Raw genomic sequence first — 27,726 nt, 5'->3', positions numbered from 1 at the left:
AGAAAGTGAAATGTGTATGAAAAACAAATGTTTCAAGGAATCTTTTGTTTGTTGTAACAAATAATCAAAGCAGAAAGTGAAAGTAAGGTCTAGGTAATGATAGGAGTAATAACAAAGCTTTCTTTCTTAGTTTCCCTTTCTTATCTACACAAAACATCGCCACGTCTGTGTAGTATACTAAAAAGAAAAAAGTACCAAATTCTTGTTCTTTCAGTGATGCTTATTTAGTGTAAGAGTTATTATGTATTAATTTTTTTAGAAAGATCTATTTATAATCTAAACAAAAAGAATTACAATAATAAAAAAGTTCATATGACATGATTTATTAATTTTTGTATTTGAAAAATCGTATCGACAATTCTCAAGTTCACGACACATCTGTAACATTATCTCGGCGATTGTTTCCATTATAATGCGTGAAATAAATAATTTAGATTATTTCTGAAGTAATATTTATAACAATTTCGAATATAAAGTATTTCAAAGCAATTTATAAAAATATTTATATATATTTTATTTGTTTTCAATTTTTCATAGAACCCAGAATATTCCAGATTAAATGACGTTTAAAATAAGCAGAATTGAAGTGGCAGTATATAAGCGAAATGGTGTTCAGAACAGATGGCCACTTGATCCTTAAGTTTCTGAGGAAGACACCACGGATGAATAAGTCGTCTACCAATAAGGTAGTCAGACGTTTCTTAGGTTCGTCGGAAGGCGCTAGATGCAGGCCGCTTCCAGCTCCAGCAGTCCAGCTGTAAACGTCCTACGGCTTAAATGATGATTATGATGAGATGTCGACTGTTATTTGATACGTCAAATGTACCGTGACGTGATCTGGAATGGAAACACGTCACCGTCTATCGTAGCAGCGTGCTAGACGGGCGTTTAGTTCGCGGCTACCATTCAACGTATACCGACACGCGTGGCCTTTGCGTCACCTTTTACGATTCCAATATTTACAATTAAACAATTAACGTGATTTGTGATTACAGTGATTTATTTTAACTAAAGGTAAGTTTTACTCCGTTTCAAATAAATTAAAAGTTAAGTTTTGAACTGTTCTTAGAAATAAAATGTTGGTAATTTTAAAACAAAACAAATGTTATAGGCAAATAATATAGATGAATAATGAAAAATGTTGGCATTTATATAAAGTTAATACTTGGAACACGTTCATAATTTCAACAGTATGACATCCATCGCTGGACACAAGCCCCTATAGATTACCAAGTACTTGAATAGAACTGAATAAATCGTAATTGTATTTTTTATCAGATATTTTTAATAATAATATGCATAAAAATTGGTTGTACATTTTTTCTTATCGTTTTAAAGTTTATATTATAGTAAGTTATAAAAAATGTAAGCGGACGAAATTTAATAAAAGTGGATAATTATAATAAAACTATGGCATTAAACTATAATTGCTTTGTCGGTTATTTTTACGTTTAACAGAGCAAAAAAACTGTATTTTCATTTACTATATTTAAATAGTAAAATTTCAAGATTCATTTGGCTGTGTATGATTTTGCTAATAATTGTTAGCATTGACTCGTTTTTTTTTATCGAAAATAACCAGTCTAGATTGTAGGTGGACTTGGCCAGATTTTGTTAAAGTAACCCGTTATTTTATGGTATCGGCATAAATTAAATATCAAATGATTATTATCAGACCGGTTTCTGCTAACAGAAAAAAAATTATTATTAAAATAATAGCGTCAATTTACAGTAATAATTGTTATTAATGGTTTGCTAATTAAAGTGATTGGACTTTAGAAAAAAAATGTGTAATGATTTGTTATTAAAAGTTTTACATTTAAATTTTTATACAGACACAAAATTGGTTACAAATTGCGGCTCCTTTTCGCTTTTACATTTAAAAACGTGTAAATCAGAACCGTTTCTTCTCATATAATTAAAATGAATAAAATAAAAACTGTAAAAAAAAAATAATTACTATTGGCTTTAAAATTATAATATATCTAATGTTTTCAAAAGTCTTAACTGTGTATCCTTGGACTGGACTATTCAATTACTAAGAGTTGGTTTGAGGTCATTTTTAAAGTTTCGTTGAAATTTAAATTGATCATTAAACCTTCTTTTTGCATATATTTAACTTAGAAAGTTATTAACTATGCAATTTTTTATTTAAAATTAAAAAAGTTTTTCTACGTTTCTTACAATGCATGCTATTAGTCTAGTTAAATAAATATGTAAGATATATGTTAATTAGGTAAAAATAATATATTGTATTATAATGACGTAACACTGTTCTAGTCAAAGTTCGGTTCTCATGGGCGCCTTTATGTTCGATTGCTAAATGCGTTCTAAATGGCAGAACTTTTACCTGAGCAATCCTTATAGTAACCGACCAAGAGATCTAAGCCCTCAGCGGCCTCCCAATTCGATAATACAGTAGTATGCCAAGTAAAAAGTTCGGAAAATTTTGCAATAAATTATCAAGAAGCAACACATTACCTCTAGATGCAAAAATCACAATTCAGATTTATAAAATTGAAATTCTTATTTCATATACCAATTCCGACTTTGAAATTTTTGTCATCTGTTTTAATAGATTCTATAAAGCGAGACTTTGATGAAATGCGATATTTTAATACTGTAAGCATGACTCCGTTGAAAAGAAAATTTGAATTTTTTGCGATTTAAGTATAAATATATGTTAATATCGTTGTCGTTTCAGCCCATAGACACAGACTGCAAGTCATAGGTTTTCTCCATAGATATCTATGGTGGTATCTATTAGTGTGGTATTATTTTACGCAGAGAACGCTGCTGCCAATCCTCTGGAAACTTATTACTGAGCAGAGGCAATCCTATAGAATTATTGCTTAAGTGTGAATTACTTAGGATTGTATACCTACCGCTAGAATACCACTACTCGATAGGATAAGATATTTACATTTTTTTTACATCGAACTATGTATGTCGATTGGTTTTCCCCTAAAATGATGTCAGAAGCAAATTTTCTCTAATATAAAGGTTATAAAATTCATGTATTTATATAGTAAATGTATACAGATTATATTAAAAAAGCCGATTATAATACTACAATATAGAGATTTCAAGTTCGAATATAATAAGAATTTGTTTTCAAAGAAGAATCAAGAATTTCAAAAAGGAGACGTCTTGTAGTCGATACTTGTGATTAAACTTATATCCTAATCTATTTAAGAGTATGTTATTATTATATTAGAGACCGATTATTGTCGCGATCTTTTAAGCAGGCGTATGATTTGCAGTGGGCGGCTATCGCCTACATGATAATGACACTGGTTATTATATTGTAACAGAACAGGCAGTTACTGTCCCTTTAAAAGTTTATACAATTTCTTTATGGCTTCGTTCTTTAATATCATCATCATTGCAGAAGTAAATGATAATGGAGATGTTCAGTGCAGAACGTAGATTTTCCCCATAAACCTGTAATAATATTTTTGTATTAAAAAATCTTTCATCATTTATATACATTTCTTTTATCTTGTATATATAAATATATGTAAATAATTCTCCTAAAACTATTATTTATTTAACATAGTATAAATTTATGATGTAAGGTTTCTCAGATATCAATTCTATGTCTAAAATATGGCTGTTATAAAAACAAAACTGGTTTATCTAACGGTTAACCTTGTTGGAGATTCTTAAATACAAGACCTAATAGAGAGCAAATGATTGCGAGTCGATTAAAATTTTGTTCCAAAAATTGTTTTGCGATTAGATCAGTGCGGGATCGGCACTGCCATAGATTTTATTAATTCATATTTTTCAATGCCTTCCATGCGACCATGAGCCAGTAGACGCGGCATGGTTAGGTCCCTCTCAGGGTGGATCAAGAAAATAGTCAAGGTCGCAGGAGGCTTGCAATGGACATCTATCGGTTTATATGATGTTGATGAACATCATTTATTAGTATTCCGTATCAATCCTACATGGCAATTTTCAACTTATTACTTGTAAAGTAATATATAAGTCGTAGAGTTTAAAAAATTGACCCCAAAATAAACCATTTTCCTATTTCAATTTTATTAAAAATAATAAAAAAAAGATTAGATTATGAAAAGAAAATAAAGATTAAGAATCAGTCGTATAGACAAAAAGTAAAATAAAGAATAAGTGGTAAGATGTAAAATTTTGAAATAATTATAAATGGATATATATATATATAAAAGGTCTCTGCCAATTGCCGGCAGAGGATCATTGGCTGAAAAAATGTCCACACACTAGTCAAGTAAATAATTACGAATAAATTAACAGTAAAGAGTTTATTAAAATGTCGGGTACACATTTTTCATGTATTAAGTATTATCTTATGTCAAGTGTGGAACTGGAGACCAAAACTGGCAATTGCTGCGTAAGACGTCCATCTACAATGTGATGTCACCATGGACAGATGACTTAGTTAACTAGATGTCTTCACCTATGTCTGCACCTATGTCTGCATATAGGTCGTCTCCGACCGGTCCTTTGGGAAATCTCAGGGGCCTATGTCCATCAGTGGACTTACGTCTAAAATGATGACGATCAGAAACTATCATTTACTATCGTGTAAACGTTTTGCTGTTTTTGTAAGATTATGTATTCAAGTGTTACGCGTAAAAACTAATGCTTGCTAATTATTACAAATTCCTTGTATAAGAGCTTGCAATATCATATTCATATAATCGCTAATAGAGTATGACATTGCAACACTGCTCGAATAGAAGCAAAAAATAACTTACGGTTTTTGTCTTCACACGTGCATTTTATTCAAATTTATTGTTCTAATCGAAGAGAACGTTCGCTATAATTCTGTATTTTTCATTCATGTGAAAATTACGTATGATTAATTTGAGCTTTGATTTCGGTTTGAAGCTGTTAAACTGAGGTATCTGCAACCCGTTTTTCTGCTTACAATTATGGATTAGAAAAAACAACGCCAACGGTCAAAAATCGAATCTCTAAAAATGCCGTCATGCTATAGTGTTTCACTACCAACAGTGATATAGCTAGGGAGTTTGTTGACCAAGTTACTTTCTTATCAAGGTTTTGAAAGCCTTGGTTTAAGCAAGACTACGTAAGGGAAGTCGGGCGTATTACTTGTTAAAAGACAAATGATTTGATTTATCTTCTCTTAATTGCTTTCTTTTTTTTTTAAAGTTGCTTTTTATAAGAAGAAGACTGCTGACTTTAGTGTAGTAACATTGATAGTCAATGTATAAATATCTATTCGGATAATTGTAGATACATCTACTGATATTTAAATTAAATGTCACGGGGAAGCCCCTTAAAAAGCTTTTATGTATGCTAGAGGTTCCCAATTTTTTACTTCTAGATCACTTTTAAAATTTTGCTGGTTTTAATGGACTTTCTGTAGCTATTTCAGCATATTCCCAAAACTGGAAAAAAATTGAGATTAGATCTAACTTTGAAATTTTGTTACAGCTGGGTTGTGACCATGAATTGATAATTTTCGTTTTTCTGTAAATCGTTAGTAACAGCCGACTGTGAATAAATTATCAATAATAAACTGCATGAATTAATAAATTATATATATGATGAAAGTATTGTGTTATTTGACCTAAACTAATTATAAGCATATTCTAAACAAGATTCGACTCTTATTGGCAGACCCATAGTTGAGCAACGGGCCATGGAGGTGGCTATGCTCGGAATTTCTTTATTAAATCGAATCAGGAATGAAAAGATACGTAGACGAATGAAAGGACCGACATAACCTAGGAGATTGGCAAGTTAAAATGATAGCGGGTAGGCCGCACAGCGCAATGAACAGATGATCTATATATCCATATGCAGAAACAGATGGCCAAAAGAATTATAGGATCAGGCGTAGAGACGGAACATGAAGCGTAAGAGGACCACCCGTAAGATGTATAGACGATTTCCAACCAATTCCATTGTAAATCAATACAAAATTATAAAACAAGATTCAAACTTATTTTAAAGACATATTAACACTTACAGTAAAAGACTTACAATAGCTAAAAGAATTTAACAGTTATGTTACAAAATTGTTTCGTAGAAAAATTATACCACCAATCTTAGTTTATGCGTGTTGGCTGTGACTCAACCGGAACGCTTGTGCAAAAGGGAAATAGGTATATACACGCATCCGTAATTTTGTAGCGGTTCGTTGTATTATGAATAATTGCTTTTAATTTTTTTTTGGTTAATAAGTTAGAATATTTTACTTAGGCATATACATATATTAATATTTATTACATACTAGTCTTCTTTACGTCAGTGGTAGACCAGAGGTAGGTGAATAGCACTTCGCATATATAATCTTATATACAATTTCATATAATTCACATTTGCGCTAAATAGGATTGCCATTGCTTATTAAATAAGTTTTCAATTGATAGACAGCGGCGTTCTCTGCGTACCATAATAGCACACTGCGATCACCATCTCGACTGTTAAGCGTAGCGGTTTCAATGGGCGTTTATAGCCTGAAACGACAATATGTCATTACGTTGAACGTACGTTTAAATTAGATTATATCATTTTCATCAATATTCATGTCAAAAACTATATTGATTTAGTTATATGAACTCAATCTACGAAAATTTCAAAGGGCACAACGATTTGTTTTTCTTATTAGTAGCTTGTTTTAAACATGACAGTACTTTCTCGTGTATTGTTAGTATAATTTACATAAAAACCTATACCCCTTGTTTATGACATGTTTACTTTGTCCTTGAACAGTCAATTGAAATGCAAACTTGAATTTGGAATATGCTCAAAACTGTTATAATAAAACAATTTATAAATATCCATTCATAGACCATCAGTAGTAGGATTAGTAGGATTTACGCAATAGGCGATGAATTTGAAACTAGATAATATCAAGACACACCAAACATTTGCTCTCAAACAGTGCAAGACCTACGCCGGGGAGCGTGTTCCTTTGCGGCGTAATATGAAAGTATATAATAATCACTTTTTTGATATACATTTATTCGTTGTGTACGAAAAACATTTTGAAAATTGTTTAACATAAATAAGCTATCCTAGAATTAAACATTTCGTCTGCCATTTTATATTTGTAAATTATTTTTGTTTAACTTCACTGTTTTCTTTTTATATATTATTTTGTGGATAATGGCGCTAATAGTGTAATTATTTAAAAAAAAAACATTTATTCATCTTAGTCCTTTTTATTTAAACAATTATTCATAGGCCCAATTAAAATAAAACAAAACAAATAAATCAAAAATTGTTCAATTATTTAAATATTTACATAAATAGAATAAAATAAAGTAGCCAATGTTAATATCAATGATCTTAAATAGGCTGTTTTATACAAAGAAAGGAAGTTTAGTAAAAGTTAATAAGCTAATATTTATTTTTAAGCCTCTGTTAGTTTTTATTTTCTGTAGCGTTCCACACTTGTCTCGTCTAGGAGTACGAAGATCTATCATCTATCAATAATGTATTATTTAACAGAAAAAAATCATGAATTTTTACTTTTATGGAAGTGAAAAAAAAAAAGTTTTTAAATATTGTCATGGAGTCTCTGTGTTTCATTATAGCTATCTGCAATCTGAATCTACAACATACAGAGCATACGAAGTCATTCATTGTGTTTATGGGTCGAGTTGTTGAAGAAAGTTGTTGTTATGAAGGGTATGAATCAGATGTTCGAAAAATGACGTATAATTTTAAAAGAAATCGATTTATTCAACTTCTAGTCACCTTTAACGTCAACGTCAACTTTAATCCTTATATTTGATTCGTTTGTTTTCCTTTTTTTAATTAAACATTTGGTTAATAGGCAATTTTTCGCGAATTCGAATGAAAAAAAAAATGTAATATGCCTTGAGTTGTAAAATTATTTGATTACATCGCATTCCTATAGGAAACAAAAATGTAACACATTCCAGAGTGATCACTTTATTAATTGATTAGATTAGTAAAATATATAAACAATTTTGTAATAGGTTAATGCCGATCGATGCAGCTGCCAAATGACGATATGAATTTGCAGTACAGTCAAAAAAGCAATGTGAAAAGCGAACAGCCAAACGCTCAAACTTTCAATAGTAATATTTTCGGAAACTATTTAAGTTCTGCAATTTTCTTTTGTTTTTTCCGTAACGATACGAATGAAATTGGTCAAGTTGTTCTCAAGTAATAGGGTAATCAAGGGGCAATGTATTTTTAAATCCATACATCGAAATTAATGCTCAAAAGAAATGTTTAACCCTTTACCTAGAGGTAACGAATTCAGAAGTTTGCGAGTACTTCTCAGAATTTTTAATTATAAAAGTCTTTGTATGAACAACTCCAAAAGTCCAAAATTTTTCGTTCTTAATTTCTTTTTTTTAAAATCTGAATTAAATTATTATTTTATACATAAACCAACGGTGATATCTCTTCAATTATGTAATATGAGATCATCATCACCATATTTATGTCGGCCAATATACGCCTACTTCAAAGCATAGGCCCCAAAGATGACCTCACTAGTTCTGTCCACATACAGCGACTTCCCGCGATATTAACTATGTTGTCGGTCCGCTAATAAAATATTTTAATAATAATAATTTAAATTAATAAATATTTTTAACATGTTAAAAGTATCATAGCCATAAAAATTGAAAGAAGCTTTTTTATATCTGTTTTATAGTAAAACATTTTTGCAGGGACGAAGCAGATAGAACCATGCGGAACAGACTTGGCGTGGTAAAATGGCGCATTCGTAATTTGGCCGAGCGAAAGTTGAGCACATCGGCGCGGAACTACCAAGCTGATGACGGCGGTGGTGATTTGGGTTTGTACTTTAGGCTAAAGGCTTTAGGCTAGAGAAAAGCGGGACCAATAATACCATATATAATTCACATGACTGTAATCTATCCTTACATTAATGTATTTTTTTAAATTATTATCTTGGTTATACATATAATTATTGTATTGATGAACAATATTATAGCTATTTATATTATAGTGATATCGTTTACTATATACTTTCCTATGTCACCGTTTAAATTTAACTAAAGGGTGTAATGGCTCCGTGATACAATGTAATGAATATCTAGTTAAATCTGCCAAACTATTACGGCATATATGTGAGACCTTTTAATTTTTTTAACACCTTGATTTTGCCACAAATTAACGCCAAACCAAAATTAGTCCCTAGAGCAGTGGCTAATCCCAGAAAATTTAATAAATTTTCTAAACATTTAAAAATGTAATAAACTCTGTCGCGTGGTTTTTTAGCTATTGATATTCAAAAATGTAGGTAAATATAGTTAAGCTATGATTTATTAATATGATTATGACTACAAATGTTTATGTAACTATGTTTTTCATTATATAAGACATAAATTAATATTGCTATATGCTGTGGCTCGATTTTGAAATAAAATAGCACTTTTAGCAAACTATATACTCAAAATTACCACTGTTTACCGCTTCATATAAATATTTGTTATGTATTTTTAAGTGTATTTAATTTTAAAAGTGATTAACATAGGTGTTTAATAAATTTACCGGGGTTAGCTACTATTTATCCGATTTCGATTAAACTTTGATTTACGGGTCAAATCAGGTCCTTCTGTGAATATGATAAATATCTCTTTGTTTGTCCATTACAATTGCATTACATTAGTCCGATAGACTCGACATCACGGAGATCTTTTCTTAATTTTTTTCATTGAATAATTCAATAAAAATTAGCTTTTAATAAAATCAAGAATTTACATCCTTCAACTTTTACCACATGTACATATTATAGGTGTAGTCTATTACTTCGGTTTCCTAGTAAATTTGTTTTTGTAGAAGTATATGATATTTTTGTACATTATTAAGCGATATTTTTAACTGGGCTCTATTACGTCGAGGAATGTTTTCACTTTTTCTTTTAACTAAAGAGACGATAATATATCTTCGATTCATTGCCCTTATATAACAAGAAATATAATTATCTGTACCGAAAATAATTTCAAGGTAGTAAAACCATACGTTCAAAGCTTAACCTTAAAAATCGTTAATATACTACGTTAACCTTCGTATTATGGAAATAACAAGATTGATTTATTTTTAACAGTATCGCAAGGTGTACAAGCAAAATTATCAGAAATGTACATATGTCAAAATTGGCGCGAACTTTACAACCTTTTATCTTGTTTTTCGTGATATAATTTTTTTAATTAACCTCAAAGTAATGTAATTTATTTTACTTAACTTATCATAATTTTCTCAAGGATTTATAAAAATACTAACTATATTGTAGGAAACTGCGGTTGGGTTTAAGTATTAGCATACACACCCATGTAATGCTTCTAAATTATTATGTATTATTAAATGAATTTAAATAATATTTATAATATTGAAGGAGTTCATTAAACAACAACTAGTAAAAAATCCTGTTATATTGTAAAGGGCTTTTAAGACCGTTTTAAGGATTTTAAAATTATTGCAAAAGTGACAACAAAAATCCGTCTTAATTTATTGCAAGTTCTTTTCAGATGAGGGTGCGTCGGTAACCCTCGTAGCTTGAAGTTGATGGATTACGTTATAGAGGAGGTCAATCTTATCGTAGTTTTTTTTATCCAATTGTGCTTTTCTGATATTCTTCATATGACTTGCTCAAGAGGTTACTATGAATGGTCCTATGTAGATTAAATTTCTTTTAATAAAATGAGAATAAAAGAACGTATGCGTCGTTATGTGAATTACCCCTAATTTTTGAACTGTTTAATTAGTTTGTTTCTCGATGTCACGTATGCTATACTAACAAGTCATTTGGTAAACCATTAAAATAAGGTTGTGAAAATAAATAAATAAATTTATTCAATACGTAATTGTAAGTAAATATTAAAACGTGAAATAGTCTATCGTTCATTTTAATTATTTACCCTAGGTAAGGCGGTTACGTTTTCTAAAATATTCTTATTATTATTTTCAAGAACATTAAAACTTGTTGTATTAATAGAAGTCACTTTTCTCTGGAAAAAATATAGTTAATAATTACAAAACTGAATTGAACAAGATCTACGATCTCTTCAACAAGATAATTAGAAATAAATTGACAGGAAATTTGTAAGCGGAGCGGGAGGTATAACAGTGAAATCTCTATAATCTCCTGAAAGATTTTATTCTGTCTAGAGCGAACATCAACTTGTTGCTGTAACGGGCTTGAATAGGTAGGGAGTGATGTGTGGTCGATACAGATGAACGTTAATACATAGCAAGAAAGCCTCTTTAAGCCTGTAACGCGGAAGGTTGGCCTCCAGCATACCCGAACTCTCTCCTTCAACCCGATGCATCTGACACCCGTATCCATAAGAAGAAGTAATGTTACTTTTATTTATTTGTTTATCAATTAATAACTATTATTATTTGGAATAATGTACAAAAAATTATAAATCCTAACGGGGTGCTGCTATTAAAGGCCTAAAATAATAAGTTCTGTGCATGACGGCGAAAAACAAGAATGATAGTTGCATTAAAGTAGTTATGGTTTTAAAAATTAAAAAACAAAAATATAAAAATACTCGCGTACGATTGTTTAATATTTCATTTGATTCTAGGCGCTAAGATACCGCAGCGTACGATCCAAAATCCCATGCAAGGTCAGCGTGCCAGATCTACACACGCAGCTGTCGGATCAGTTTTCGACACTGTCTCGCCGTCCATCAAGTCTTGGGAGGAAGTACCTGGGCCTAAACCTTTGCCCTTGCTCGGCAATACTTGGCGATTCATACCTTATATTGGTACGTATTATTAATTGTATAAGAGTCATAGTTTCCGAAGATTTAGAGATCTTTACGAGATCAAATCACGAGTAAGGAGATCCGAAGACGAACGAAGGTAACTGTCGTATCGAATTGACAAGTTGATGTGGCAGTTGGCAGGCCACATAGTGAGCAGAACGAATGGCAGCGGAGGCCTTAAGGTTCTAGAATGGAGATCACGGAACGGCAAGCGCCAAAATCCATCCATCCACCCATTGGAAGACGTCTATATCCATGCAGTTTTTAACCAATCCTTTTGGAACTCTATGGCTGAAATGATGATGACAATTCCACCACTACTGAAACAAATTTTTGTGTAAATTTTTTGTCAACGATGGAAAGTATTAATGTTTTTAACTTTTTCATTAAAAAAGTTTTCTACCTTCAATATTTTTAACCAACAGTAGTTACGTCTGACATTATTAAGTCATAATGGTAATTACAGTTTCTTTAAGCAATTAAAGAGTGACCTTCTTTATCCTGTCATACGACTTTACGAATTCGGCCATGTTAAAAAAACATGTACAAAGTCAATATTTTGAAATGACGCCACTCCCAGCCTAAACTAAACTCAAACAGAATTACATTAAATTTTTACATACAGTAACCAAAATTTTAAATTTCATTACCATGTTCCAAAAGCATCAATGGCATAAGCTGTTTGTTTGTTGGTATTTATAAACTTGAAATAATACTCATATAATTTGATTATCTTGCGCTAATGTTTATTGAAATTCTCGCCCTTAAATAAACTCATTTTAATCAGTTCGTCCTTTGGTCTCTCTTTATCTCCTCAATTGTAATGAGTCGAACTTTTATGAAAGTATTCAGTATAGACAATAAGAAAAAGTTCCAATACGCCAGATTTAAGGAATGTTGAGGCATTATTTGAAAGTAGTCTGCACGAAAAATTATCCTATATTAAATACACTGTATTTTTGTTAATTATGAATTAAATTCAAGTAGATTCATTGCAGAGCTATTCCAACGCAGCCTTTACATAATTGTGTATAAACAAATAAGTTTTCTTATCTCACGGTTTTAAAACACCGAGGCTAATCGGAGGTACATAGAAAATTTTAGTTTCACCGGATGAAGCAAGACAAGTTTTTTTGCGCGAACTGCGTAGTAAGCAAGCATTCCACATACTAACATACACACACTTATATGTGGTTGCGTCTGTGTTATGTTCCTATAATTTACATAAACTTTTATAAAGAATTTGTCACTCGCTTTGTACTTTAAATCAAACCAAGCTATTATCGTTATCATCTCTGTCCCAGAACGGCCACTGATTAATATAGGCCTTGCGTATAGGTTTTAAATGAAACCGGTGGGAAACGGTATCCATTCAGCGTCTTTCAACGAAAAACAAAATTGCCTTTACAAATTTTAAGTGGGCATCTTACGATGCGCGTGCTAGTTTGTTATACTCCTAGAACCTTGCTATACCAATACCTTCTGCTACCTGTTCTGCTCCCTTTCACTTTAACTTGCTAATCTTTTTAGCAATGACAGTTCATTTCGTACGAGGATTTCCTCATTCATATAAAAAAAAATCTCGAGCATAATAACTCCCTCAATGGCTTGTTGAGCAATTGTCAGCTTGGCAATGACAACATTTGCAATGTAAATTTATTTTTTTGTAAAATGTTACACATTCTACAAAGTCACACGTGTAAATGATACAATGGATTGGTGTTTTGATTAAAAAAGTAATTATGAAATATTGATTTCAAATCATACGACAGTACATATAAATATCAATTCGAAATATAACGGTGTTAAAAAAAACAATAAATTTTCAGCTTTATAAGGGCTTTAAGAACTGATAGGTTTCTTAATTTAAAAAACCTTCTGGGTTTGGAGTAACAACTTTTCATATATTTTATGGCCCCCTTATTCTTAGGGGCATTTCGTTCCTCTATAATATTTTTGGGACTCATCCTTCATAATTTCACTCTACCTTAATGAACGCTTCGTATAACAGGTCACTACGTTGACCAGTATTTTATAGAGTCAATTTAATTTCTTGTTTCAAACTACTTGTTTGATTTTAAATCAGGACGTTTACAGTGAGAGAATTGATGCTAATGTTGTTTTGTCAATCATCATAAGTCTCTATACTCTATAACATATAGATCAATACTCGCTGTTATTTTTTTATCCAATAAAAGATAAAAATACGTGTACAGGCTCACTCTAAAAATGTATATAGTTGACCATTTTTAATTCGTTCGTAATAATTGCATTCTCTTATTTTGTACATCGCCAATAAAATGCAATGACCACCTTTCGTAACTATTTAATGTGTTCCGCTACTTGAATATAAATTTATTTCATAATATGTTGTACGCTTACAAAAATACCGTAATTAGGACAAGGTTGAGTTTTTAATTCAAGGAGCGTACGAGTTTTAAGGCCGTTGATATTACGATTATTTATTTATTTACTCTTTATTTTTTCTATTAACTTAACATAAAAAGAAATTAGATGGAATAGTCTAAATTTTATATGCGAAAGTTGATCTCAAAAGTTTCTTCAAGATAATCATTAGACGGGTTTGGTTAATGACGAAAAAACAGAGGGTGGTCATCAGGTGATAGAAAGTGTTGCAAATGGTTGTACAAATATCTTTGTTTTCTTTTTCTTTTTAGCCGATAGACGCTATCTGCAAAGTATAGGTCGCTCCCAAAGATTGCTACTATGACCGTTCTTGTGATGCCTACATCCAGCCACGTCTTTAGACTCGTGGTCGCTATTTGAGATGTTTACAGCCCCTTCGGCTATCGGTACTTATATATCACGTACTTATACAAAGTATTTATAAGAAAAATATATGGTAAGAATAACTACATGCTATCCATCATAGCAGTCGGCAGACGCCCACTGCACGGCAAAGTCCTGTCTTAAAAATCGCCACGATGGCCCGAATTCAGCGACTTTTCGTGACCTTGACAATGTCGTCAGTATATCCATTCCTATATGCAATATTATAATACATAAACTTTAGTTTGTGACTATAAATATAATAGCTTATAACGAAATAACATTTTTAGTAACCTTGGTATTGAACTAGATTATCGTTTTGATAAAAACTAGTTACCGTATACCGGTTACTATCTAAATGTTTTGTTACAATAGACATTCTCTTGGTTTTATATAACGATATAAATATGAAGGAACCTTTCTGTGTGTTGATATAAATATAAAAATTAAGACTTTTTTGAATTATGTTTAATTCCAACTGTAGGTTCGAAAGCTTGACTCGTTAACGATTGAAATATTTCGAAATAGTGAAAATTAAGGCTACATGAGATTGTAAATAATATTACATCATCTCTTTAATTTTAACATTATACTGTTTACATTACAGGTTGGCTTTTTAAAGGTTCCCTTCTATTATTGCTTAAGAAGAGTATTCTTATATCCATTTTATTAAATCTGAAAATGTAACAATAATATAATATCTTGGAAACACAAAAGCATTGAGACTTTTGATCGTCGCAGGTTTGATTCCTGGAATACAATCTTATATAATCTACACTTTGCGCAATAATTATATAGGATTGCCACTGCTCACGAACAAGTTTCCAAAGGATGGGCAGCAGCAAGCTCTGCGTCCCATAATTATTACAGTATAACCCTATAAATTTTTTGGTAGAGGCTATTGCCTGGCAGTGGTTAAATAAAGTCGATAAAACTTGATTGCTTTTATACTACAAAGATGGTAAGCAAACATACATTAAATCTTGACCGGATATGATCACAGTAGTGTCTATAGCAAAATTTGTGCCATTCCGGTTTTGCAGAAATTTGTCATTAGGAAACACACACACACACACACACATATATATATATTATTTCACATATTCGGTATTTGAGAAGGTCAACCAGAGAGAAAAAGAGATTGATATTCAAAGAGCTTCAATGCGAGTTCCAATAAGAAAGGTCATCGACTTAGCTCGAGAAATTGCTCATCAGGATCTAACAAATAACGGGCTAAATATTTTAAATACATATTGCTAAGAAACGACAGCCTTTAGGGCCAAAAGGTACAAGTGGCAACGAAGAGCGGGTAGACAGTTTCGGTAAGCCCCGAACTACAACGACATAGTAAAGATCGCGGGAAGTCGCTCAATACACGTAGCTTAAGACTTGTCATCGTGGCGATATATGGATGAGGCCTATGCCTAGTATTTAATTGGTATTCCGCTAACACAGTGTTGACGATGATTCGGCATATACTATTTAATATGATTACTTCAAATTTAGCAATCATAAAAAGAAGTATACAAAGTAGAGGTCAAAGTTTTCTCAGAACCATTGTTATGGTAATTTGTGTTTGCGGCGTATAATCTTTTTTACATATCTAAGTATACTTTGCGTTTGTGGTTATTACAGAAAATTGGGTTTTAACTACCTTAAACTGCCAAAGAATTTTGAGCGGTTTAATTGAAGGATGTTGTGATACGCTCTCAATCTTTTATCTTTGTTTGCAGTTTGAATAAATATAATCGATGTATAAATATAAAAATAGATATAAAAAAGTTTAAATTAACCCGAGGAAACTATGTACAGCATCTTGTAATAAAAAAATTGAAATAAAAAATTGTAAAAATAACTTTTTACTTCTAACTAGGTTTTTAAAAACTATTAAAGTGTGAAGGATTTTTTAAAAATTATAATAAGACATGGGAATGAATTGCTATACTGTTATATAAAGAATAGTTTGAAAGCGAGCACAAAGTAAACCGCCCGAGTGTGTGATTGGTCTTTTCAGATCAGGGCACGTATGAATACCCTTATAAATTTAAGTTAAAAGATGCTATTATAAGGGAACTCAATTTAATATTAGTATTTAACAAATTGGTCTCTTTTGTCATTCAACTCATGGCGTACACAAGCGGTCACTGTAAATGTCTTTAACTACATTATAATATGTATAATTGATTAAATAAAATGAAAGCTCTGGTATCAATGAGCTTACTACTTTCTAAGTCACTGTGCTTTCTTTAGAACTTCAATGGATTTGACCCTCTTTATATATTCTTATGCTATGAAATATTATCTCTGGATCAACATAAAGTAACCGACGATCCTAAGATCCAGCAAGCGTCTACCGAGGTGAATAGGCGACCTTTTTAAGGTAGTTAAAAGGTGCTGGATGCTGGCTGCTTCTATTTAGCTCTATAGGAAAACTATGAGGGAGCTCTCATGTACAGCAGTGGACGTCCTACGGCTGAAATGATAATGAAGTGATGATGATGAATGATAAATAAAACTCTTTCATTTTCTGTTGTTTATAGGCGGATACTCTGTAGAGCACGTCGACAAAGTATGCTTGTCTCTTCGTAAACAATACGGCAAATGCGTCAAAATGGCGGGGTTACTCGGCAGACCTGATATGCTATTTGTCTTCGATGCCGGAGAAGTAGAAAGAGTGTTCCGTGGCGAAGATTCTAATCCACAGAGGTACGGAAACTTTGAATTATTTAAATATATAATGTTTATGTTAAACGTAATCAAAATAATAATGCCTGTCAAAATTAAATAGCAAAAGTGAGTAGAATATTTATTGCCCACATCGAATATATTCTTTACCTGTGAATCATGTTACTGATGGCTAGTAATAAAATCTTGTTATATTTTATATTAATCTACAACATTAAGTTGGTAAGGTGGGTTTCAAAATTAAAATCGAAAGAAGACGATTAAAAAGCGAATGACACTCCCCGTTTGGGTCCGTAAAATGGGTTGGGAAGCACTAGGCTAAGACTTTATGATGAGCAAAACATTTTAGTCTAGGTTGTTAAATATGTAATCCTGGTAATGCTTTCTTCATGCGCCTATTCTCGAAGAGAAAGTTGATGTTTAACGCTGTAATTTGTGGCAACTGGTCATTACTTCGACGGTTATCCGTAATCCGCTGAATAAAATTTGGTTTGTCAATTTGACAAACTAAATTTTACTTAATATCCGCATCACCGTAGTAATTCTTTTTTCCTCTCTATGGTTATTGTCTATGGTGTACAAGAAGTGTAAACATATAAATAAAATGGACCAAATCGCAAATCAAACATTTTTAAATGTATTTATTACAAATAACTTTTATTTATTACATTTATGAATCTTTTAAAACTTAGCCAAGTAAATTATAAAGTTCTAGCTGATTTATATTCATAACGTACTTTCTAGATAACTGTTTTGTTTTCAGACCCTCTATGCCTTCTTTAAACTACTACAAACACACATTAAGAAAAGATTTCTTTGGCGCTGAAAAAGATTGTGCGGGCGTTATTGCTGTGTAAGTATTTCTTGATCGTTTTTTTAATAAAATTTTTAAATTAAAAATAGTTACTAATAATTTATATAACACAGCTACAGACAGCATAATTATATTATGATACTAATAGTAACATTTATAAATAATTATTCATATAATAATACAATACGATCATTTACTACTTGTATATGTAATAAGAAGAATGCCAGAAAAGCCCTATTTAAAAAATGTAGAATCATATTGATATCCGCTATGATAACACCCTTCAATCTAATCATACGATGGTTTCAAACACGACAATGATCTGAAAAGAGCTCACAACAAACTTAGACCGTTTTTGTGGTAATTTTTACAATATACTTAATACGTATCGCAATTCATTTCCAAGCTTTATTATCATTTAAAAATGATTCGCACAAAGGGCTTTTTAACAACTTTTTGTTTAAGGATCTGCCTATATATTTAATTAGAGCACTTTATGAGGTTTTACATAAAATTAAAAATATAAAATTGAGATGACGGAAAATCGAACGATTTATTTATAAAAGACGATTCTAAACATGTTTTAAATATTTGAAATACCAATCGAATACAATATTGAAAATCGAACACAGTGATGTTTATGCTTATTGTTCGATATTTTTTTATTTATGTGGGAGTGTTCCGTGGTCGGAGATCATGTATTTGAGTACGTATCTATTTTTCCTAAGAAATGATTAAGACGTATGTAACCAATTTTTTATAGATAATCATTTAATTATTATTTACAAAAAGAACTTATTTTGTAGCCTGTATGTCGAGTCGGTTGGAGTTTGTGGTTTCCACTACAAGCTTTCACTCGGATCGATACAAAATTCCTCATCATAAGCCAACCTATACTTTAGGTACATGTGTACCCGATAATACTATCACTGTCCCCGTGTTCCGTTACTACTAAATTTCTTAATTTCCTTTTTTCACAGACATGGCGAATCATGGGCTGCCTTTCGAACTAAGGTTTCTAAAGTGGCGCTGAGCACAAACAGTGCTGCGCAATACACAGTTCCTGTTGCTGAAGTTGCTGATGCCTTCATTAATAGGTATCTATCATCATTTCGGCCGAAGGAAGTTCACCACTGGACTTAGGTTACTTGCAAGCGGTATAACCTAGGTCATCTGTCCACTTTATGGGTTAACGACCTAAGCTGTCCTTGTCGGTCCGTCGTTTGCACTCTTAACCTTAACTCTTTTAGTGCCAAGGAGCGCCGTTGCGCTACTATCGCAAGTTGTGAAGAATGATAGCGTCCCAATAGCGCTTCTTCTGACGGATCACTTTTAACGCGCGCAGGTGACGGGAGTGTTTTCGTATTTGTATGTTTATTCATTATATGGCATTCTGCCTTCGAACACATATTTGTTATTTAAACATCGTGATTATTATTTTTAATTTTAATTTCAAATTATCGGGCACTAGTGAATTTTGATATAGACCTTGAAATGATAGAACAATTTGAGAACTACGTAAGTGATTATGAGAGCGATAGCGGATGAGATATTGTGGTTCCTGTCAATCGGAGGTTGCGTGTCATTAGTGACAGTAGCGATAGTTTTTATAACTTCCTTGTCAATAATTATGCAGTATTCTCTTTTTGTGTTTTTATTATCATAGGAAAAAGTCTACTAAAGAGAATATAAAAAATTATGAGTAATGATGTATAAATTATCTATAAAATGCACTTTTTCACTGTCATTTTTAGCATATATTGGTAAAATAAGTTTGACACTAAAAGGGTTTAGATCCTGGTGCCCAATAATTGTACGCGCTATATAACCTATCCGCTGCCTCTTCAATTTGCCAATCTGCTGGGCTATTTATGTTATATTCTTTCGTCTACGGATTTCCTTACTACGTTCAAAGATAAATATCATTATCATTTGAATAGATAAAATAAATGATACTAGAGGAAAGTTATAAATAGAATCGAAATCGTGAAAACATTATTTCATTGATCTTTTGTTTGCATTGAGTATAAAGACTGCTTACTATTAATATGTTAATAAACCGAGATCCCGCCTTTCCGGGTTCTATCCGACTTAAAGGAGTAAATGTCAAACAAATGTCAATAGAAAAAAAAAACAATGATATTTACAGGATAATTAATTTTCAGAATAAGACAAATACGTGACGAAAATTCAGAGACGCCAGGCGACTTTTTGAACGAAGTTCACAAATGGTCGTTAGAGTGTATGTATTATCTTTTTCTATTACTGTTCTTTTAATTTTTAGTACACTATGTAATTAAATTATTAACGGATAAAATATCCTCGGATGTATATTTACTGAAAGTTGAAGTATTAGGTTAATATGGAAAGAATTTTTTTTGTAAAATTCCGAGGTTTCGGCATTGTTAAATTTAATGAAGTATTTATAGAAATTATTTAGTCAAGTTTAGGCGTTGGATGTTATGGAATATATTTGAGTATAAAAAAAATAGATCGGACTTGTGTTACTATTCAATTTTGAGTTATATAAATTGATTGATTACAGATGTAGAAGTTTTAAAGGTTTCAATGTATACTTTATTTACTGTTATAGTTCCTATCAATTTATGGTGCACTCTATTAAAAAATAAATGATTATAGTACTAAATAATACAATGATAATCTAGTAAAAATAAGAAAAAAGAATTTTAAAAAGTCCGATTACTACATATTAATTATTGTATACTATCTGTCAATGCAACATCTTACTGCCAGAAGTTATTGGCTTGTAGCATTACAATATAAATCATTATAACATGTTTAAGAGTGATCACTAAATACAGGGTGATTGGAAATAAATGTAAGAGCTCTAAAACTGCCTATAAGCAGCTATAAATAGCCTATAATCAATCATCTTGTATAGAAATGAATGTACATTTACAACTTTTTCAAATAAACAGTATTATAAATATTCCATGACGATATTAAGATTATAATAAAAGCCGACTCTATGCTTACACTAATTAATTTAATGGGAATTACGCATCAATTTTCCCGATCTCTTATCAATAATCTATATTTAGAAATGCATTTACTGAATTAAAAGGGTTTTTGAACTTGGCTATTAAAAACCTGTATTTTATAGCTTTAGGATTGATAGCACTGGACACACGATTGGGTTGCTTCGAGTCCGTAGAAGGATCAGAGAGCCAGCGCCTTATAGACGCCGTTCATACATTCTTCATCAGCGTGGGAGAACTTGAACTGCGGGCGCCTTGGTGGAGAATATACCCCACTGCCATGTTCAGAAGATACGTTGCTGCTTTGGATACAATCCTCAGGTAACTTCTGTTTAAGAAAACAAACTACGTATCAATACTTCGATTATATTTTTTGTGTTTATATTAAAATATAAATTGATGTATATGGAAGTATTCAATTGGTTTAAATGTAGAATCCCAATGTATAGAATATCATGTTTTTGTTGATCTATGTGGGTAAATTAGTGACTTTCTGATCAAATTTAATTTAATAAATAAAGGTTAACTATAAACGATAAAGGGATTTAATTATTTTATTAGTAATAAAACAAGACTTTTTAGTTTTGTTATTTAAATTCTGAAGGATTTTGCGTACCTTGAACTTGGTTAATCATAACATATGGAAATTCCGTACATTGCCGGAGTGGCCCAGCCTGCATGTTCAACATATACACTTTCACGTCACGATTCACAGACCTCTAATCTAGCTATGTTTATTGTAAATAACTACTAAAACAATATACACCGTATATGTTAAACTGTTGGACTTCGACTTTTATTAAAATATAATACTGCGTCGTTTAATTTGTATATAATTTTACAAAGATAGTCAATATGTTACATATTTTTAAATAATATCCTGTTCCGTTTATAGTATAAATCATCTAAACTCTAGTTTTGTCTATAGTGTTAAATTAATTTTCATTGTTTTAAACTATTACACAGCGTCACTTTGAGTCACGTGGAACACGCTCTTAAGGAGTGTGAGGAGAATGGCGGAAGCAAATCTCTACTACAGGATCTGGTGTCCGCTGCGGGACCGAGGGTAGCAGCCGTGGCTGCCTTAGATCTCTTCTTAGTGGGGATTGATACGGTAAAGATTCTTCATCATCATTTTAGTCGTATAACGTCCATTGTTGGACAAAAGTTTCCCAAATAAATTTCCAATAGGATCCTCAATACACTAATCAATAAACATGAACTCGCTTAGTCGCACAACCATTTAAAAGTAAACACAAGATGTGGTCAGTGAAAATACAATGTAGATATGTTTTTGAATTAATACAGTTTTTTACACGATTTATTTTTGTTCTAACAATCCTATCTGTTCCTCGAAAATTTTATACTCTAATTTTGACGGTGCTTACAAAAACTATTTATACAATAATTAAATACAATTGAAGGAATTTTTTACATGAATTTTTTCAAACCTAACAGTTGTGCTAGAAATCTATGCATCTGATGTAATAAATGAAACAAAATTGATTTTTATTCCTAATAACATTTTGTATTAATATTTGTTTTCTATTTATCAATCCATAAGTAATTTTGACGGTAAAGCATAGGCCTACGTCAAAGATATTTATGGGCGATATACTATAATAGGTGCGCATGGCAGGCGCCTTAGTGATCGCAGTGTGGTATTATGGTGCGCACAGGACGTTGTTACCATCCTCTGGAAACTTGTTTGTGAGCAGAGGCAATGCTATATAATTATCGCGCAAAGTGTAAATTATATAATAATTGAATCTTGGGAATCGAACCTGCGACCCGCGACCTAAGATCGCAAGTCTCACTCCTTTACCGTTGGTCTAATACTACTCAGTGCACGCTCCTTATTAAGTAGCGATGAACAGTAAAAGAAATAATTTATTTAACACTAATAACCTAATATACTTAATTTTAATATGTATTATTCATAAATAATAATTTTAATATGTAGATTCATACCATAAGTACAATGCATATGCATTGTACTTATGGTATGTATCTTGACTGTACAGTAATTTTATATTTTTTGTAACAAAATTAAATTATTTTCGTTTTATAAATACTTATGTAGTTTGCATCAATTTTTAAGAAATTATTTAGAGTTTTTTTTTCATTTTACACTCTTTTTTAAAGTTGTTAAGTGTGTTTTCAAATTTACAAATAAGTCACATTAATTGTGTTTTAATTTTTTTGCACAATTTTCTAAGGAACGTGTCGACCATGTAAAAAGGTATTAGATTGTATTTAAAAAGGGACAATGCGAGCTGAAATGATGCTCAAAATTTAATTAGATTCTTGAGAGAGTACTTAGACAATTTATATAACACATTAAGTACTCAAATTATAAACATTTTTATTAATATTTATGAAAAATACTTTTTTTCTTTTTGTTCGAATTAAAAGTTATTTATGCAACTAAAGAGAAACATTAAAGAATGAGTTATTATAGTAAATATTTAGTGATAAAAAGAGTTTGTTAATGGAATTTGGTTTAAATGTTTAAAAGATCTAAACATTGTCTAATTTTATCCCTTCGCGAAAAAACTTCTGAGTGATCTATAAATATGTCAGGTTATATAAAAGTAATCATTTAAATTTCAGACGTCGAATGCTGTAGCCTCGACGCTATATCAATTGGCATTGAGGCCGGACGTCCAAGAGAAGTTGCACGAAGAAATAACCAAAGTACTTCAAGGCAGACCTTTAACGCCTGGTGATATAAGCCAGATGCCTTATCTCAAGGCCTGTGTGAAGGAGGTTTTAAGGTAGTGTGTTATCATTACGTTATTTTTTGTTATCTCAAACCATTGATTTTTGGAGGGGTTGTACCATAGACTTATTAACATCAAATGTTCTATCCATTCGACATTTAGATATGAGATGCCACTTTTATTAATGATGGCTGGGTTAATGAAGACATTATATAGGTATGTTTATTTCAGCCGTAGGACATCCACAGCTAGACATACGTTTGTTATTGATAATTTTAATATTATAATTTCAACTAAAAATTTAAAGTATCTTTATTCTGGTATATATGTACATGCGCTTTTGAATCGTCGATTATTTTAAACATTATTATTAGTAAGCTAATACCGGCTCGAGATGCTGATTTGCTACGAAAATCCGGAAACAAACTTAACAGTTGCTGTTTTAATGAATTTTAACAATTTCTGATGTGTACATTGTAATACCAACCACGTAACTTGTGGCTCCGTTCATCAATCTACACGGTTTGCAGAATGGTTAAAGGCAATATTTTTATTCATGGAATTAACACATTTACTATATGAAATTATTTTAAATTAACCATTATTATCGACATCAATATCAATAAAACTGTTTTTATTTTATTTTGCTTTCTTTTACGAACTGTTATATGACAAAGTGATTAATATATTTATTATACATTTTACAGGATGTTCCCTGTTGTAATTGGTAACGGCAGGCAATTGACGAAAGATACTGTTATATGTGGATATAATATCCCCAAAGGTGTAAGTGTTATATTAGTTTTCTATTTTTTTTATATTTCTGTGATAAACTAACAACACTACATATTATTTTCATTACAATATGTCAATTAGGTATTATATTTGATATTTTTCTACTCGAAAGTATATACAGCAATTACTACAGACAAAATAATTAAACATTAAAACATAATGTCATTGTACTTACTCGTATATAATAAAATTTTATATAAAGAACTTTATTAGAGATTGTAAAAATGTAGAATTAAATTAAAAAATACCAAACATATGATATATCCTATAGATTTCTAATATGACTGGTTGGTAGCGCTTTGCATTCAGCGCCTTTTGACGAAAAAAAAAACATTGATAAAGGCGTAACCTTGTAGTGGCTATCCTACAATGCATTTGATGGTCCGTCGTCTCTACTGAAGAACTTTGAGGCAATAACGGATATCTGTTCTGCGCGCTTTGTGGCCAATCCATTGCCAGTCCGCTGGGCTGGTAATTTTCGTTCGTTTACGGATGTCCTAATTCATGGTTCTATGTAAAGAAATCTATAGAATAGCCCTCTCCGTATCTCATTGAGTAGTAAGGTTCAGTTTTGAGAGTTTGAAAGAATTACTTGACATCTTCGTACTTCTTCTACCAATCATTTTAGACACATAATGAAAATCAATTTATTACGTTGCGGATATTTTTTGCTTCTTGGCGAAATGATTTGTTTTGTTAAATATACGCACTAAGAACTCTCTTAAAACGTCTTGTAATCAGCAATATAAAGGGTCAATATTCTTGTCATCTAAAACTGTATTTTCATTTTACGTAATAAAAATCAATAAAATAAAATTTGTAAAAACCTTCGATTATACGTGCTTTTGTTTCTACTAAAGACGAGTTTCAGAATTACAATGTCGAGGTTAATGATGTTATTTGTATTTTTAAAGGAAATTATGTTTAAAAATTATGGTTGAATTTATTTTTACTTATTTAATCATAATTTAATTAATATGATATTGTTTTTGACATTATGTCGTAGTAATAATTCTCTCTATAAAAGAAAACTTAATTTATTTTTAATATGACTTAGTAATTTTTGCTCTGTAAAATTAATAAAAATGGCTTAAATTTTAGACACAAGTTATATTTCAACATTACGTAATGGGCAACAGTGAAGAATATTTCACGAACGCTTCAGAGTTCCGCCCTGAACGCTGGATTCAGAGGTCAACGTACAAGAACCATCCATTCGCGTCCCTACCTTTCGGATTTGGAAAGAGAATGTGTTTGGGACGGCGATTTGCCGAGCTCGAAATGCATATAGTTCTTTGCAAGGTAGGTTTCCATCATTATGTATATTATTGGTAAGATATTTTGACAAGAGTCCTTTTAAAAAAAAGTTAAATTATTTTTCAGATAGTACAAGCTTTCCGAATGGAATATCATCATCAGCCTTTGGATTATCATATACACCCTATGTACACTCCAAATGGACCTCTTAAATTAAAGTTAATTGATCGATAATATCTTTGGAAAATTTAATAAAATTGCTCTCTATTTACATTATTTAAAATCCTTAGTATCCTCTAAATCTTGCCTAAATATTAAGTCCCTAAATACAAAGACTCGTGCGTATGATAGATATAAAACGTTGTAGGCAGAGATTCCTTACTCGGGGGGTTTTGCAATGCATTTGCGTTCTATCTTATCTCTTTCAATAAAGAAAATTAAAAAAGATTTTTTTGGTTCTGTGTTTTAATAAAAATAATAACTAAGTATTAAAAATAATTGTTTTTGTATATGTAATTTACATTTATTTTTACTAATTTCTTGCGCAGATATTGATTCTGATAGTACGCCTGTTCGATGCATATAAAAAGATCTATGTATTGATTACAAAATGGTTATGTGCTATAAATGTACGTAAGTTTATTGTGAATGTAAATTAAAATTAAGAACATATATTTTTTTATTTATATGTCGCCATCCTTTATCAATATTAAGATATTTACAACTATATTCCATATTTATTATGATATGTCTGGAATCATTGGAAACCCATACACACGTTAAAGAAAATATTTTTTGTAAAGACAGTTAAGATAAAATGTAATAAACTTTCCCTTTGGTGTTTGCAGAAAACTCGGTAAAATAAAGTCAAAAAAATCTTTTTACGATATAATGTCCAGTCTGTATATGTTGCCGTAAAATTATACCTTCGCATAGATTGTCTTATTTAAATGTCAGGGAATTTAATATTTCAATAAAAGAACGTTATAGATGAACCACAGAAAGGCATCAACTTTATAATAACACGCTTCAAGAAATACCATAAATAATAGGCTACGAATAATTATTTCGATCTATAATGTTTGATTTTAAAATAATTCCAGTGTACCTGGGTACGTTTTACTTTTCATTCCATTGACAGATATATTGTTTTTTGCTTTGATGTAAAAAAACCCGGACAGTTGATGTTGAGTTGTATAATGTTATACATAGCGTATGTTACTTAACTTTCCTATACCCGCGCCTTTGTCTAACAGACCGACAGAATGATTTTTGGATTTAAATAAAGAACGAATAATGTTACTTTAATGAACTTTTTAGTATTTGCCTAATTTGATATGACCTGGAAATTGACGTGACGTGTGACCTTGAGTTTGGGCCACATTTGGGTGAACTGAGCGTCATTCGGTGCCAGAGACCGATTTATTTTTGGTGAGTAATATTTTTTATTTTTCATGATTTTCGTAGATTTATTGTATAGTTTGCATATTTTTCGTAAAGAAGTTTAATCGTATACATTTTTACCATAGTTTTACCTTAATTTTATTATGATATTTCAGAGTATTTATGCTATATATGAAATAAAAAAATATTTTTGTTTTAGAGCTTCGTTTATGGGCGTGATAATGAATGAGGAGCAGATAAGACTAATGTTGGATGAAGCTGGACAGGATACAGATTACGAGGATGAAAATGACAGCGAGGTGGAAGATCACGTTGAAGTAAGAGAAGAAAATACGGATACCGAACAAGAAGGTGACTCCGTTTTTTATAGCTTGATGAATGTTGCAGGAATTAATACATATATTATATTTTCACAAAATAATCCTAACAAAAAAATTCAAAGAATAATTTTTCTCGAAAAGCTGTCGTATGAACTCATTGACGCGCAGTTGAGGAGACGGGCGGGAACTACTTCTTTA

At 31.1% G+C, this 27,726-nt stretch overlaps 1 protein-coding gene across 1 annotated transcript; it reads left to right on the top strand.

Annotated features, from left to right (window-relative positions):
- The first annotated feature begins 879 nt into the window (after positions 1–879).
- Positions 880–26,461, top strand: LOC137923858 (probable cytochrome P450 49a1). Its single transcript, XM_068767140.1, has 13 exons — positions 880–1,014; positions 8,670–8,797; positions 11,559–11,741; positions 17,072–17,237; positions 17,980–18,069; positions 19,011–19,127; positions 20,196–20,272; positions 21,155–21,350; positions 21,996–22,143; positions 23,643–23,806; positions 24,460–24,538; positions 25,649–25,849; positions 25,931–26,461. Exons 2-13 carry the CDS (start codon positions 8,689–8,691, stop codon positions 26,036–26,038), a joined length of 1,638 nt encoding a protein of 545 aa, XP_068623241.1. The 5' UTR covers positions 880–1,014; positions 8,670–8,688; the 3' UTR covers positions 26,039–26,461.
- The last annotated feature ends 1,265 nt before the right edge of the window (positions 26,462–27,726 follow it).

This window comes from Battus philenor, unplaced genomic scaffold, assembly GCF_028537555.1.
Source record: "Battus philenor isolate CCGP_79_NKW_IND1 unplaced genomic scaffold, ilBatPhil1.0.hap1 SCAF_22, whole genome shotgun sequence".
Taxonomy (NCBI): domain Eukaryota; kingdom Metazoa; phylum Arthropoda; class Insecta; order Lepidoptera; family Papilionidae; genus Battus; species Battus philenor.
The sequence above is the reverse complement of the archived record's forward strand: the minus strand, read 5'-3'. Positions and strand labels throughout refer to the sequence as shown.

Bases quoted from the DNA above. Each gene is read 5' to 3' on its own strand.
- LOC137923858 (XM_068767140.1), top strand. From the start codon at position 8,689: ATGCGGAACAGACTTGGCGTGGTAAAATGGCGCATTCGTAATTTGGCC. The intron at 8,798-11,558 runs GTTTGTACTTTA...ATTTGATTCTAG, and splicing joins TGACGGCGGTGGTGATTTGG to GCGCTAAGATACCGCAGCGT. The intron at 25,850-25,930 runs GTAGGTTTCCAT...ATTATTTTTCAG, and splicing joins TGCATATAGTTCTTTGCAAG to ATAGTACAAGCTTTCCGAAT.